Source organism: Tachyglossus aculeatus, chromosome 2, assembly GCF_015852505.1.
Source record: "Tachyglossus aculeatus isolate mTacAcu1 chromosome 2, mTacAcu1.pri, whole genome shotgun sequence".
Lineage (NCBI taxonomy): Eukaryota > Metazoa > Chordata > Mammalia > Monotremata > Tachyglossidae > Tachyglossus > Tachyglossus aculeatus.
Window position 1 is genome coordinate 34,474,255 of NC_052067.1, and position 15,651 is coordinate 34,489,905.

General features: G+C 42.9%; 1 protein-coding gene across 1 annotated transcript in view; it reads left to right on the forward strand.

Annotated features, from left to right (window-relative positions):
• LOC119921851 (collagen alpha-6(VI) chain-like) overlaps nt 1–15,651 on the forward strand; it is a 74,951-nt gene that overhangs the window by 37,714 nt on the left and 21,586 nt on the right. The window contains exons 23-27 of the mRNA XM_038741859.1: nt 6,889–6,951; nt 9,660–9,722; nt 9,987–10,037; nt 11,051–11,086; nt 11,695–11,757. Coding sequence (XP_038597787.1) covers nt 6,889–6,951; nt 9,660–9,722; nt 9,987–10,037; nt 11,051–11,086; nt 11,695–11,757 — 276 coding nt within the window. The remainder of the gene's footprint in view (nt 1–6,888; nt 6,952–9,659; nt 9,723–9,986; nt 10,038–11,050; nt 11,087–11,694; nt 11,758–15,651) is intronic.

The window sequence follows — 15,651 nt, forward strand, 5'->3', positions numbered from 1 at the left end:
AGAACTAGAATCAATTCCTCCGAGCAGGGTTTTGATCTCAAAACCAAAACTCATCTGTCATTCCTGAAAGAAACCTCCTTCATCATCATCATCATTAACATCTCCACCAGCAATATCGTGCCCATGGTTCTTGCCCATAGCTTTTCCAACAGCAGGTTCCTGCCTTTTTCTTTTGTGTGGAGGGGAGACGAGGAGGAGGAAGATGTTTGTCCTAGCCTTAGGAAATTATAAAATCTCCGAGGGCAGTGACTTATTCTTTTTAATTTCCCACAGAGGGTTCAGCACAGAATGTTGCTCAGAACATATCAGTGATGCTGATGTGGGTGTTTTTGTTTTTTGCTTTTTGATCCAGGAAATCCTACAGTATCTTCCCAGTCAATTATATTTATTGATGGCTTACTCTGTGCACTTAGGAAAGTACAGTATAACAGAGTTGGTAGGCACATTCCCTGTGGGTTTTGAGTGGTTTGAGTGGAAACATGTACATAACTGACCTTGAGATTTGGTGCCCACCTTGGGCAGTGGGGGTGGCCAGGCCTTCCAAATAGCCCACCCTAAGTGGAAATGGCACCGTGGGTTTGGATATATGTTACAGTGGCACCAATGCAGCCCAAGGCTAGTATGCCAAGCAGAATGCACGTACTGTTACATATCAAGCCTTCCACTGACACCAGGGAGTGGGGAAGTCCGTTATCTTCTGTCCTGTCATGCGAAGGAAATGTCTCAGTGCTATTATATCTCTTATAATCACATGGGAAAGTATATGAAATTCAGCACTAAATTTCTCCTCACATTTTTTTCTTAATCTGTTGTGGTTTGTGGTTTAATCCTCAATTATAATTATGGAGTTCTTCAGAAAATTGCCAACTTTATTAGCCACTTGACTATTAATCTAAATTAACTGAAGCATTTTACACTCTCGTGCTTTGCAAGCTGAATAATGAGAAACTAGCTGGCACCCTAACAAGTTAAGAAAAGGATAAATGCTTGACAAAGTGCATCCAATGTAATTATCTCATTTTAGGTCAAAAGATAAGTTCCTTGGGGTGGGTTAAGTGAAGCTCAACAATTCCTTAATTTCCTTGCTCTATTGTCCAGAACTATTATTAAAGGAATTGTTATGAGGAACATAGTCTAGTTTCCCTGCAGGGCATCTTAATGCATTTTCTTTCATCTTGCTTGGGCTGTTTGATTACAGTTATAAATCATTCAGCTCTTGGCATCATCAGAGTCCATGGAAAAAGCATCTTTCTTCCTCTTAAGTTTATCTGGATACACAACAGAGACTTTCAGACTTATTTTTCTTGAAGTACGGTACAGAGATTCAGGGTCAAACATGTAGGATTCTCTGTGTCCAGGAATGATGGATGCTGGGCCTCAAAATGCCATTGCATTGTTAAGAGGACTGAAACTGCTCTCTGAAATGGAGGCCAAAAAATGTTATCATTGTTGTTTTTTATGACTATGAGCTTGTTGAAAATTACTTTTTGTTGCAAAGCATGGAAGGCATCTATAACACTTTGCAGCTCCTCAAAATTTTAATTAATCAGTAGCATTTATTGAGTGCCTATTATGGATAGTGCTTGGGAGAGTGCGGTGAAAGCAGCCCTGTTGGTGGAAAGAACAAGGCTATTGTAATCAGGAGAATTGGGTTCTAGTTCTGGTTAAGCAGATAGAATAACTTTGGGAGCCATACCATCAATGATGCCAGAGAAAGGTCAAAGAAAAAAGTAAAATACAGTAGTTCACTTCGTGTTACTTTTAAGAAATCTGGAATGTGTCATAAGACTTCATTTGTCTTTAACAATCTTCTTGAATTTCATCTGTTGTGATAGAAGCCATGTATATTTCACTTCTATTCTAATGTAAGCCCTCATTCTGTAGTCACAGTTGATTATACAAAATTACTTTTGGATGATAGGAGGATTTGAAGAAACAAAACTATTGTTCCGTGGGAAGAATAACTGAACAAATAATTGCTGAGTCTGATTGTGGAAGAGCACGGGCTTGGGAGTCAGAAGTCATGGGTTCTAATCCCAGCTCCGCCACATGTCTGCTGTGTGACCTTGGGCAAGTCACTTAACTTCTATGAGCCTCGGTTACCTCACCTGTAAAATGGGGATTAAGACTGTGAGCCCCACCTGGGACAACCTGACCACCTTGTATCCCCCCCAGCGCTTAGAACAGTGCTTTGCGCATAGTAAGTGCTTAAAAAATGCCATCGTTATTATTATAAGAGCTTAGGGTAGCTCTGAGGCTTACATGTGATGAAAATTAATTGGGGAATGATTCCTGGAGGAGATGGGATTTCAGGAGGGCTTTGAAGATGGGCAGAGCAGAGCTGTGCCTGAAATGTATGAAAGGGGAGGAAGTTCCAGGTAGGGGAAATGGCATGAATAGGAGATGGTAGGAGAACTGACAACAAGATACCATTAGAGGTTGGGCTGGAATAGAGTTGAGGGTGTGAGCCCAGGCGATAACATTGAGGAAAGTAGAAGGTAAAGCTGATGGAGAACTCTGAAGCCAATTGTGTGGAATTTTTGTTCGATGCAGAGGGAGGAAGGTAATCATCAGAGATGTTGGAGAGATGTGAGCTGAATGACATTTCAAGAGAAGCAGTGTGTTCTAGTGGAAAGAGCACAGGCCTGGAGAAGGACCTCGGTTCTAATCTCGGTTCTGCCACTCATCTGCTGTGTGACCTTAATCTCTGTTTTACAGATGAGGGGACTGAAGCACAGAAAAGTGAAGTGACTTTCCCAAGGTCACACAGCAGACAAGTGGTGGAGCTGTGATTAGAACCCAGGTCCTTCTGACTCTGATGCCTGTGTTCTCTCCACTAAGCCACACTGCTTCTCTTATATCTACCCTAGCTTTTAGAACAGTGCCTGGCACATGTAAGTGCTTAAATACCATAAAAACAAGGGAAAAAAATAAGGAAAACAATGTGTAGTATACAGTAAAGAGGGGAGCACTTATGTACATATCTTTGTTATCTATTATAAATTATTCATATTAATACCTGTCTCCCCTTGTAGACTGTTAACTCATTATGACTGGTAATTCTGTTATATTGTGACTTCCTAAGCACTTAGTACTGTGCTCTGCACATAAGTGCTCAATAAATACCATTGATTGATTGGGAGAGGCTAACAGACTAGTGAGGAGGTGATGAGAGCTTGAGCCAGGGTGCTGTCCATTTTCAGGGCCAGGAAGAGGCAGATTCAGAAAAGTGGATGAGAAACAGGCAAAATCGTGTTGTACTGAACAGGAAAACTGAAAGACAATGAATAGTAGAAGGTGACTACGAACGTCTGGGCTTTTGAGATGGGGAGAATGATGTTACTGACTGAGGAGGGAAAGTTAGAAGGTGGGAAGATGAGTTTTGTGTCATTCATGTGAGATTGTAAAGCAAGAGAGAGGTTGCAGTAAGTGAAGTAGATTTGGAAATCATCTGCATAAAGGTGACAATGCAAGCAAATGAAAGCTCCCTGAGAGAATGAGTGTAGAGTGAGAGAAATGAAGAACCCAGAACAGAGCCATTTGGGGAACTCACAGTTGAGGTTGCTGAGACAGGAGAGGAGTGGTCACAGAAGCAAACAGCATTTCCGTGTTGGAGGAGAGATCAACAGGGTTGAAGGCAGCCAAGAAATCAAGAAAGATTGGGACAGAGAAGGGTCCATCCATTGGCCTTAGCTATGAGGAGACCACTGATGACTTGGAAGAGCACACGCTCAGTGGAGTGAAGTGGGCAAGCCCTTGATTGGAGTGGGTCAAGGAGGGAGTTGGTTGGGAGGAAAGAAGACAGTAGGTACATTCAAACCATGTGAGGAGTTTGGAGAGGAGCAGGAAGGTAAGGGAGATAGCTGATGGGTGTGATCAAATTCCCTTCATCTACCACTTGCCATTCCTGCAATCAAGTTCCTCTTCTTCCCTACCACTGGTTCCCCTCCCTTATAACACTTAGGAAAGGAGAATTTTCCTCTTTCTCTCAGAAAACTTCTGCAAGTCTCACTTGGCCCTCGTTCAAATTTCTAATCAGTTATTTTCTGTGAATGCATTCTTAATCCCAGAGGTTTGGGCCTGCTCAGTCTTAATGGCATCAGATTTATGGGAAATGTGTGCATTTGAGACTTACTGGTGCTATTCAGATACTAGCCATAAAACATACAGCTACCGATTTTTGCTAGAAGATCCTAAATGAAAACCTGGAAAATGTTTGTTATAAATCATGCAGTGACAAAGTGGGATCATGATATCCTAAAACCGAAAGGCACTTTAAGAAATCACTCAGTCCAGCCTCGTGCCTTCAGGCTGATGATTGACTAAATCTGCTAGGACAGATGATGCTCTATTCTTTTCTTGAAGATCCCTTGGGAATGGAGATTTCACAATAGCGAGATTTCAGTTGTCAGGGTATACAGGGTAAGCCTAGTTTTGGAAATTACTCAGAAGCCTTTGAAAATTGGAGCCTGTTCATTGAGGCAGTGGGCTGGAAAGAAACTTGGCTCTTGGCCCTCCTCCAGCCTTGGGGGAGGACTGCACTAAACTTTGCCAGATAGATGAGAGTCTCTCCTAATAATAATAATAATGATGATGACTGATAATCATTGTGGTATTTGTTAAACACTTAACTGGGTGTCAAGCACTGTACTAAGCTCAGGGGTAGATACAAGATAATAAGGTCAGACACAGTCCCTGCCCCAAACCGGGCTCATAATATAAATAAGACGGACATCAGGTATTGTCCCCATTTTACAGAAGAGGTAACTGAGGCACAGAAAAGTTAAGTGGCACAGCAGGCATATGGTGAAACTGGGATTAATAATAATAATGGCATTTATAAAGTGCTTACTATGTGCAAAGCACTGTTCTAAGCGCTGGGGAGGTTACAAGGTGATCAGGTTGTCCCACGGGGGCTCACAGTCTTCATCCCCATTTTACAGATGAGATAACTGAGGCCCAGAGAAGTTAAGTGACTTGCCCAAAGTCACACAGCTGACAATTGGCGGAGCTGGGATTTGAACCCACGACCTCTGACTCCAAAGCCCGCGATCTTTCCACTGAGCCACGCTGCTTCTGGATTAGAACCCAGATCCTCTGATTCATGCTCTTTCCACCAGACCACATTGCTGCCGACCTCAGAGCCTCTTCCAAAAATCAATTCCATGTTTCCCCTATCTAATCTGAATCTCCCCTGCTGCAAATTAAGCCAGTATTTCCATAACGTGTCCTCTGGTGCTGAGGAGAAGAGTGTGTGATAAGTGTGGAACTTGTTCCAGAGTCACCCTTCAGTGTGAAATGGAATGGCCAGAGATTTGAACACAAAATGAGGTGGGCTGGAGGTTGTACAGGTAGAAACTGTGAAACAGGGGCCACCTCTGCGCAAACAAGTTACTTCCTAATTGGTGACCTTGGTCATTGGGAATGGAGGGATCATGGCAGGCTCAACCCCCGTGCCAGCTACAGATGATGCTGGAAAACTTCAAAACATCTTCCTGGGAATTTCTGCCTTCCCCACACTTGGCTGCTTAGAGCAGTGCAGGAACTTTTTCCTGGCTTAGTTTTTGACCGGCTTTTTTTCTGGCCGTCAAACTAAATAAGGATCGTTGTGTTTTGTGGCTCATCTTCAGATGAACTCCACAACTTCATGCAGCGAGGAGCATCTTTCAAGGGCTGGTTTATTGTTTTAATTCCGTCATCTACTACCATAGCTCTGTGTCTCTGAAGCAGGTAATTAATAAGCCTGGTTCTTAAACAGACCAGTTATGCGTTTTATGGGCAGGGCTACCTCTTTGTGGTTTTCCTATCATTTATCCTCTCATTAAGACCCTTGAGAGGTCTAAAATGAATCTATCCGGTTATCATCCAGCAAAAATAGTTACTGCCTCATTGTCTCTAATTTGTCCATCTTTGGCCCTTAAATCCACCTTCAAAATAACCAAGTATTACAGGTTAATCTGTGTTCATGTAAGATTAAGGAATAAACGATGGTTGTCAGCATTTAGGGCTAGAGATCCTATTTTTTTTCAGGAGAAAATTGAATCATTTAAATTGCTTTTCTTGCACTCAAATAATTTGAGGCCCTTGTAAAGTTTTCCATAGTAACTTTTGTTTAGAATATTTTCACTTTATGAAACATTCCAGTTTTTAAGGAATATTCTAAATAAAACCAAAAATGAGACTATAAATGCCAAACTGGAATATATCAGTATTAGGAGTGGAAGCAGATTCATCATGTTTCTAACTCCCAGGGAAGGACTGGACCCTTTAAAAATGTATGGCACTAACAGATCGATGTCTGTATTTAATTTTGGAGTAAAACAACTATGGAAAAAAGAACATGGAAAGGATTCTAATTCATTGGTGTTACAGCTATTTACCATTGTTATTTTCACAAACTTAGTCAAAATAGAATGTTGCTTTCCTGCCTGCTGAGATCACAAAGGGAAAATAAGATTTCAACTTTTATTAACAAAGACATTTGCCTGAACTCTGAACTGAGTTTGATAACTCGTGCTATTTTTAATTCATTTAGATTAAGCTTGCGTTCCAAAAGACCAATAACTTGAAAGGCTAAGGCATGTTTTAGTTTCTGGAGTTTGTCTTAGGCTTAGAAGACAATCACCCCGTTAGCTCACTGAAGCAGGGAAACTATGGGGAAACCTGATAGTTAACATAACTGGTGGCATGAAGAAGCTTTCAATTTCTTTAACTTATGCACTCTTCCTTTCACAACAGCAACGATGCCCTTTCCAGAGAGGGATTAAAGTTGTCCTAATTCTTTCTCCAGCTGTGGTTCATTTTCATTCAGAAGGGCAGAAGGCCAAAGTTTTGAGAGAGTTTCTCCATGTTCTGCTCTAATATTGACATCTTTGGCTTTCATTTCAGGGTCCCTCAGGGCCAGTGGGTGCCAAAGGGAGTCCTGGAAGCTTAGGACCCCGAGGAAATAAAGTAAGTCTCATCGGTTATAATTCTGGGAACTCCTGAATTTTTAACCCACTACCTCATCCCTTTGCAACCCCCAATTTATCCAAGATGTTTCATCACGCCAGGTTCTGGATCCTATTGTGTGAGATTCCCAGTGTTGATTGTGACTGACTGTTTCTTCTTCTGTTACAACGACCATAAGGTTGTAACTGTAGCAGCCATTTACTGTTATCAAAAGCAGAAATACCTGCCATCCCAAAGCACACTGGCCTAACAGAGGTGGGGAGGGTTTGCAGGAAGCCAGAGATGTCTCTGGGATGTGGAATTAGATTGAAGAGGATCCCGAGACTTTGGTCCCAACAGTAATCTCGGGCCTATTAAGTCAGTGGTGGACCATCTTGGCCTTCAGGTCCAGTCTCATCCATGCCAGTGTGGCCTAGTGGAAATCGTGGCAGCCTGGGAGACAGAGGACCTGATAATCAGGTCTCATTTGGGGCTCATATTCTAAGTGGGAGGGAGGGCAGGTACTGAATCCCCATTTTGCAGATGAGAGAACCGAGGCACAGAGAACCTAAGTGACTTGCCCAAGATCTCACAACAGGCAAGTGGCAGATCTGGGATTAGAACCCAGATCCTTTGACTCCTAGGCCCTCACTCCATCCACTAGGCCACATTGCTTCCCTAATCTGCTGGGTGACCTTGGGCAAGTCAGTTAAGTTCTCTGTTCCTCAGTTCCCTCATCTGCAGGATGAGACTCATCTCCAGGACCAGACCCGTATGACATTCACTTTGTGGCCCATCACCCATCTGCTCTAAAACAGATCTCCAGGATAGTGGGACACAAGGATGCCTTTTGGCTGTTTGTAGCCCACCACAATATTGCTAGGCTAATACTCTGTCCCCTGCTGAGAGACCTAGGGCTTCACCTGCATGGAGGTGCTAGTCGTTTTTGAAAGGACTTTTCTAGTGGAAAAATTGATCTTGACCAGAGTTTTCTTAGGTTACTGTAGCCTCAGTGGCCAAGCCAACACCAGGAGGGATTGCAGCATCCAGGCAAGGTCCTGCCTCAGAGTCCAATCTGAGGGAGCTGAATTCAGCATTCTGACAGATCACTTTTTGGGCTTTTCCAGTCTCCAGATCTGCCTCTCCACCCCATTTCCACCCTGGGAGTCCTCAAGGTGGATGGGCAGCCAGCACCCTCGGGTAGCAGGTGTCTATCGGGCTTGTCTCCCTGGGAATCAGGGAGGGTCTCATGAGGACCTAATCGTACCGGGGAAAATATCCCTCCCTGCATAGTATCATCCTGATGCTTTCTGGTCCTCCCATGCACAATTGCACTAAAAAAATACCAAGATCAATCAATCCCCCTGATATTAGCGTGGCTTAGTGAAAAGAGCACAGGCTTGGGAGTCAGAGGTCATGGGTTCTAATGCCAGCTCTTCCACTTTTTTTTAAATGGCATTTATCAAGCGCTTACTGTGTGCAAAGCACTGTTCTAAGCGCTGGGGAGGTTACAAGGTGATCAGATTGTCCCACGGGAGGCTCACAGTCTTAATCCCCATTTGACAGATGAGGTAACTGAGGCCCAGCCAAGTTAAGTGACTTGCCCAGAGTCACACAGCTGGCAAGTGGCGGAGCTGGGATTTGAACCCATGACCTCTGACTCCAAAGCCTGTGCTCTTTCCACTGAACCACGCTGCTTCTCTAGTTCTTCACACACTTGTCAGCTGTGTGAATTGGGGCAGGTCACTTAACTTCTCTGTGCCTCAGTTACCTCCTCTGTAAAATGGGAATTAAGATAAAATGGATATTAAGACTGTGAGCCCCATGTGGAACAAGCTAATTACCTTGTAACTACCACAGTGCTTAGAACAGTGCTTGGCACATAGTAAGCGCTGAACAAATACCATCATTATTATTATTATTAAATGAGCCTGATTTTATTTGGTCTGTCAAAAATCATTGATTCTACCATTCTTTTGTCATTTTAAACTAAAGTTTGTCCCAAATAAACAACATATTCTGTAGGCAATTTATCAGTCAGTGATAAAATGAGCTCTTCCTGTGTGCAAAACATCAATCAATCACTTTTATTGAGCACTTTCATTTTTATTTATGTGCAGATCACTGTACTAAGAGCTTTGGAAAGTACAATGATAACAATATAACAGACACATTCCCTCCCAACAATGAGCTAAAAGTCTAGAGGGCGGAGAACATTGCACTAAGCACTTAATTTACGAGCTAAACACATGTTATGTCTTTCAGCAGGCCACCAAGGTCTTTTAGTTGTGCTAGCATTACACAAATTCTACTAAATTGTCAAGTCTAAAGCTACTGGATAGCTAGGCACAGTTCCAACCCAAAGGATAAATACTTGTTTTGCTTATCTTTGAAGTCACCAGTTGAAGTTGGCGATGAAAAGAGGCTTTTCTTTTTCTTTAAACAAGGATGATCTCACCATTTCAGTCATATCGAGTCATTTTCTCAAGTGTACCTGAGCCTTTTTGGCTAGTTATCCGAGGGATGGATTACTGAAGATAATTTATAATGTATCTTCGGAAGCTAGGGAATAATAATTTCTGTTCAGCGTACAAGACAGTCGTTCTCTTTCCATTCCCACAGTCAGTTCTACACTTCCATGTAGGATTATTTCTGGTTTCTGTTCTGGAACAGAGTGCCAACAGGGGATTTGTTCACCGATCTGATGTCTTTTTATTCTGTTTTAACAGGGAGAGCCTGGGGAGTCTGGAGAGAGAGGAGGCCGTGGGTTGCCTGGTCAACGAGGAATGCGGGTTTGAATTTTTATACCTATTCTGTTTCTACCTTGAGGAATCCTGTTGGCGACCTGCCAATGTAGTAACTGCCAAAGTCCTAAACTTGTGAAGAACTTGATTTGAGCAAAGAATGGTTGCAGGAGTTGGCTAAAATGGATGCATTGAAAGCTCCTGCCGGTGGGAGAGAGGCTTTATTGACCAGTCTTTTTTTTTTTTTAATAACAGTCTTGCCAAAAGCAATCCTGCATGTAAAATAAGCATGTTTTAAATGTGTTGTCATAGGGAGAAGATGGCAACGTGGGATATGGTGGAGTTGGAAAGAAAGGATCAAAGGTAAATTTCTATTTACAAGCCAACTGGAAACCTCTTTCCTCATTTTGATGTACTTTGGCATCATTTAGAGCAAAAATGAAAGCAATTAGTTTAAACAGAAATATTTTCAAGGTATTTCTTGGTAAGAGAGATTGTGGAAGAGGTTGAGCTAAAGTTTGAAATTTTCAAAGTAAAGTTCCTTGGGCAGGGGTGTGTAGGGTGGTGGGGAGGAGCGGGAGGGTTGTTTATAAGACTACAGGTAGAATCATATTTTTAGAACAATTTAATTCCTTCCCATCCATGGTGTCTTTCTCCAACAAAGACATTTGAAGGAATAGTGTGATGGCTGCTTTCCTTGACATCTAAGCTTATGGGTACGGATGTACTCTCTAGCATCCCAGATTTTTCTCTTCAATATGGACCTTTGCTTTAAAGAGGGACTCATATTTCCGCCTCTTAAATGCTTAATTTTAGCATCCTTAAATGGTGGGATCAGCATTACTGAGCCTGATATGGATTTGTTTCTTGTTATTTTTCCCCTGATCTAGTCTTAATAATTTTTGTCCTGTCAAGAGTGGGAGTATCTCCAGGCTTTCTGAAGTGTTTCTTGTTAGTCACCATTTTATTTTTTTAATCAATGGGTTCACTGTAGTACAGACTACAAGAATGCCCAAGTTGAGATTGTACAGGCTCCCTAATGGTCTTTATTCTGGCTGGCAGCAAATTCAACCACTACTGTATGCTTGCCACAGTGTCAAAAGGTGCCCTACCCCGGGGAATGCCAGCTGTGGCATTGTGGTTGGGCCACACGTGCAATAATCATCTTTTTGCCCATCCTCATGACATTTTGTTGAAGCCTGCCCATTAGGCTTATCTGTTAATTACCATTTGCTTTTGAAACACCGAAGTGCAGTCTCCATGGTTATACTGATAGGCTCACTGCTTACTGGGATTCAGAAAGATCAATGCCAACTCAATAAAGCTGTACATATGTCGTGTGTGTATCAATTTCATCTCTTACTTGCATATTTCAGGGAAAAGAAGGATTCCCAGGAGACAGTGGACCAAAGGTAGTATATAATTCATATTAACTCCTTTTCAGTTCTTGGGAAGTGTCATCAAAGTACTTGTCTAAATCTTGCAATGTATGCTGGGCCAGTAGAAAAGTGTATTGCCTTCATTCATTTGACTACCAGCTACACAGGAGAAACCTATTTTTGTGAACACTTGATTTATCAAATCAACACACATTTCTTCAGTTGGAAACCTCCTATAGTAGGTTAGAGAGACCAAAGAAGTCCTTTTGGTTTGATTCTTTAGGTTTACTTGGCATTTTCTTTATTTTGAACTTCTTTCCTTTTTATAGAGGAATGAGGAACATTTAAAGGCTTTTGAATTCCTGCTAATCACATTTTCTTTTCTGTTTAATTTAACCATCTCCTTTAGGCCTGGGTAGTTGCTGAAGTTTTTTGGTGACAAACTTTATTTTCTCTAAGCTTTCTGGGTTTATGGAAGTACATCTTTCATGAATAAAAATGCACATTAAAGCCTCTTAGCTTATTGAAATTGGACCGAGTGCCCTTAGATATGCTTTAAAATAAGATGCCTGACTGCAAAAATAAATTGCAACATTCATTCCCTAAATGATGACATCTTCTCTTTGAACACACCTAATTAGGGGAAAGCTGGTGATGTTGGCATTCCAGGGGAGCCTGGCCCAAAGGGATATGAAGGAAGAACGGTAAGCTGCCTTCCTACCACCTACGTTTTATAAATTACCTTCATAAAATCCCATTTCCTTTGGTGGGGAGTTTTTGCTGATGCATTTAGAAGTCATTTTGGTTGTCTTTTGCCCTCCAGGACAACCTGAGTATTTTCAGAACGTTATGTTCAAAGTGGAGAATTTTTATAATGAAACTGCCTGCTTAGGCTCGTGGGGCAGAAGCCGTAGTTTGCTGACTCGGTTGCACAGATGAACAAGAAGTGGGGGACCGCTCCTTCTGCCTTCCACCCTGACTGTGGACCCATCTGGAGGCAGGGCACAGGGCTGCTTCAGGGCAAAGAGGCCACAAGGTCTGTGCACCCCTGCACACAAAAGGAGAAAGAAGGGGCAGGGCCTGGGGTCAAATGGAGGTGGCTAGGCCCCCATCAGTGCTAGCCTGGTCCCCACAGTGAATTTCAGCCCACCAAACATCCTCATGCTGGGGCAGATGAACAGTAGTGCAGCTTAGCCTGCCTTATCACCAGCCAGGCCAAGAATCCAGTGAGAACATGATTGAACTAGGCCCATCTGCCCAATGGATGGACACATGTAGAAGGTCACAATGCATCTACACTCACATACACATGTGCGAATACACCCTTACACACATGGATATACACTGATAGGAACAGACTCCCCTCACCCCCAAAGAGGGAGACAGGCTAAACCATGACATGGTTTAAACCAGGCACCAGACATGGGTGCCCACATCCACACATGACAGGGGGCATACACGTGTGGATTCATACACTGAGGGACAGCTCTGTTCATGTCGTGACTGGGAGAAATGGTGACAGCAACCCTGGTTAGACACCATCTGCACTGAAATATGCACCAAGCTAGCTCTCTTCCTCCCTTCAAGGCCCTACTGAGAGCTCACCTCCTCCAGGAGGCCTTCCCAGACTGAGCCCCTTCCTTCCTCTCCCCCTCATCCCCCTCTCCATCCCCCCCATCTTACCTCCTTCCCTTCCCCACAGCACCTGTATATATGTATATATGTTTGTACATATTTATTTCTCTATTTATTTATTTATTTTACTTGTACATATCTATTCTATTTATTTTATTTTCTTGGTATGTTTGGTTTTGCTCTCTGTCTCCCCGTTTTAGACTGTGAGCCCACTATTGGGTAGGGACTGTCTCTATAGGTTGCCAACTTGTACTTCCCAAGCGCTTAGTACAGTGCTCTGCACACAGTAAGCGCTCAATAAATACGATTGATGATGATGATGATGAAATATATTTGGACTGCTTCCCTAGCTTCATAAATAGGTGTTTAGCCTTGAAAAGTAAATGTCATCACAGGATCAAAAGGTTCTCTAAATGTCACAGTAGGTTTCTAACAACAGTTAGCCATGCTTCCGATATCCAAGCAAATTACAGGGAAGCAACAAGTTCTTATCTTCTTGACCGTCGGAATCATTGGTCTTTTGTTGCAATTTGTATTCCCCCCCCACTACCGTCCTTTCCTCCATTTCATCTCACTGTAAGTGCCTTATTTTCAAGTTGAGGGTCTTGCTCCATCCTCTCAAAGGACAGGATTTTCACTTCAGGGGAGCTGAGTAAAGAAGCTGAATTTGCCCGTTGGAGGACAGGGTAGAGCAAGAAAGATTTCTGAATTTGCCTCTCACCTTGAACTACTCTTCAGTCATTCAGTTCTCGTCAGTCCCTAGTTTATTTCCCCCAAATCTTTATCTTAATATTCCAAGTTGTGTCAGTCTTGAGAGAAATGTAATTAATGTGATTGTTTCATGGTTTGTTTTTGTTTTTTTTACATTATAGTATTCTGTAGGAAGGTTTGACTACTCAGGGAGTATATACTGAGCCTGTTATTTATAGTGTGTATGTATGTGTTTAACGTGGGCGTAACTTAAACATATGGAATGTAAAGCCCAATTCTTTGCCAAGAGTGTATTACCAATTTCTGAGATGTGTTATCTTCCACTGTTGAAGAAGTTCAAATCCTAGCAGGGCAGAGTTTGCCTTTCATCTCTCCAGCCTTTTACAGGTCTCTGGACAACTACAATGGAGAGGGAGGGTTAGCCTCCCTCTAAAACCAGACTTTTGCCTAAAACCCAATTTGGGTGATTCTGTTTCGGTTTCCGAAATGCCTCCCATAATTTTAGAATGATGGTTCAGTATTTTGTCTTGAAAATGTGTGGTAAAATGTACTCCAAATGACCCAGCATCAGCTGTGTCTTAATCCAGGGTTGCAACCAACCAGAGGCTCACTGGGGGTTAATCAATCAGTCATTGGTATTTACTGAGTGCTTATTTTGTGCAGAGCACTGTACTTAGCATTTGGGAAAGTAAAATATAAAATAATCGGTAGACATTTTCCCTGCCCACCAGGAACTTACAATCTAGAGTGGAGACGGACATTAAAATAAATTATGGTTATTTATTTTAAATAATAAATTTATTATTATTTAATAATAATAAATGGGAGCTGAGGGCAAGAGTGAACATCAAGTAAACGGTACAGATCCGAGTGCAGAGGAGACCCAGAATGGAGATGGGAGGGGGGGCTTAGTTTGAGCTTAGTTGGAGAAGATGTGATTTGAAGGTGTTTGGATGTGAAGCGTGGCTCACTGGAAAGAGCCTGGGCTTTGGAGTGAGAGGTCATGGGTTCAAATCCCGGCTCCACCACTTGTCAGCTGTGTGACTTTGGGGAAGTCATTTCACTTCTCTGGGCCTCAGTGACCTCATCTGTAAAATGGGGATGAAGACTGTGAGCCCCTTGTGACCTCCCCAGTGCTTTGTACATCGTAAGCGCTTCATAAATGCCATTAGTCTTTTAGACTGTGAGCCCACTGCTGGGTAGGGACTGTCTCTATATGTTGCCAACTTGTACTTCCCAAGCGCTTAGTACAGTGCTCTGCACACAGTAAGCGCTCAATAAATACGATTGATGATGATGAAGCGGGTGGGAATTCCAGGCCAGAGGGAGGACGTGAGCAAGGGGTCGGCAGTGAGATAGACAAGAGCTCAAGGGATAGTAAGAAGGTGAGTGTTGGAGTAACAGAACATTGTAGCAGGGGTAAGGGGAAGCCCGTTGGCCGTCGTAGAAAGCATCCTACCTCTGCACTGCTGACACCCCCAGGAGTACTGCTTGGGATTGGGAGTGCAATCCATTGCCACCCAGATAATGTACTCCAAACCTAGGCAACCTTGGACGGGTAAGGGTTCTCTTCTGATCTGCTCTGAAAACCTCTCAGTCAAAGTCAATTGGTAGCATTTATTGAGCATTTCCTTTTTGGCCGAGCACTGTACCAAGCATAATAATAATGATGGCATTTATTAAGCGCTACTATGTGCAAAGCACTGTTCTCAGCGCTGGGGAGCTTACCAGGTGATCAGGTTGTCCCACGGGGGCTCACAGTCTTAATCCCCACTTTACAGATGAGGTCACCGAGGCACAAAGAAGTTAAGTGACTTGCCCAAAGCGTATGAGGTAGTACAGGGGAATTAGTAGGCATGATCCCTGCTTGTGGCTCTCTTTTTGCTGGTGCACCAGGCTGCCCCGGCCCTTCTGGTGTCAGCAGCAGGGTTCTTCTGAGAAGGGAGGGAGTTCCCCAGGAGGCTAGCTTTAACTCACACCCCAGGCTGAGATAACTTCTTTGCTCCAAGGATTCCAGAACCTCCCTGAGGTCCAGAGACTAGTTGCTGTAGTCAAGTTATATTAGTACAGTAGAATAGTGTGTTGTGGCTAGAAGCATTGCACTGCTCTGTGGTGTATTTCTGTGAAACTATAAAAAAAAAATTTCAACCCTGTCTTTCTCTAGATTATGAAATCTACGGATTTCATGGTGGTCTGATGCCTCTAGTTCCTTTCAGTTAGCATTAGGGGCTCCTCGGGGCTGTCAGAAGGGC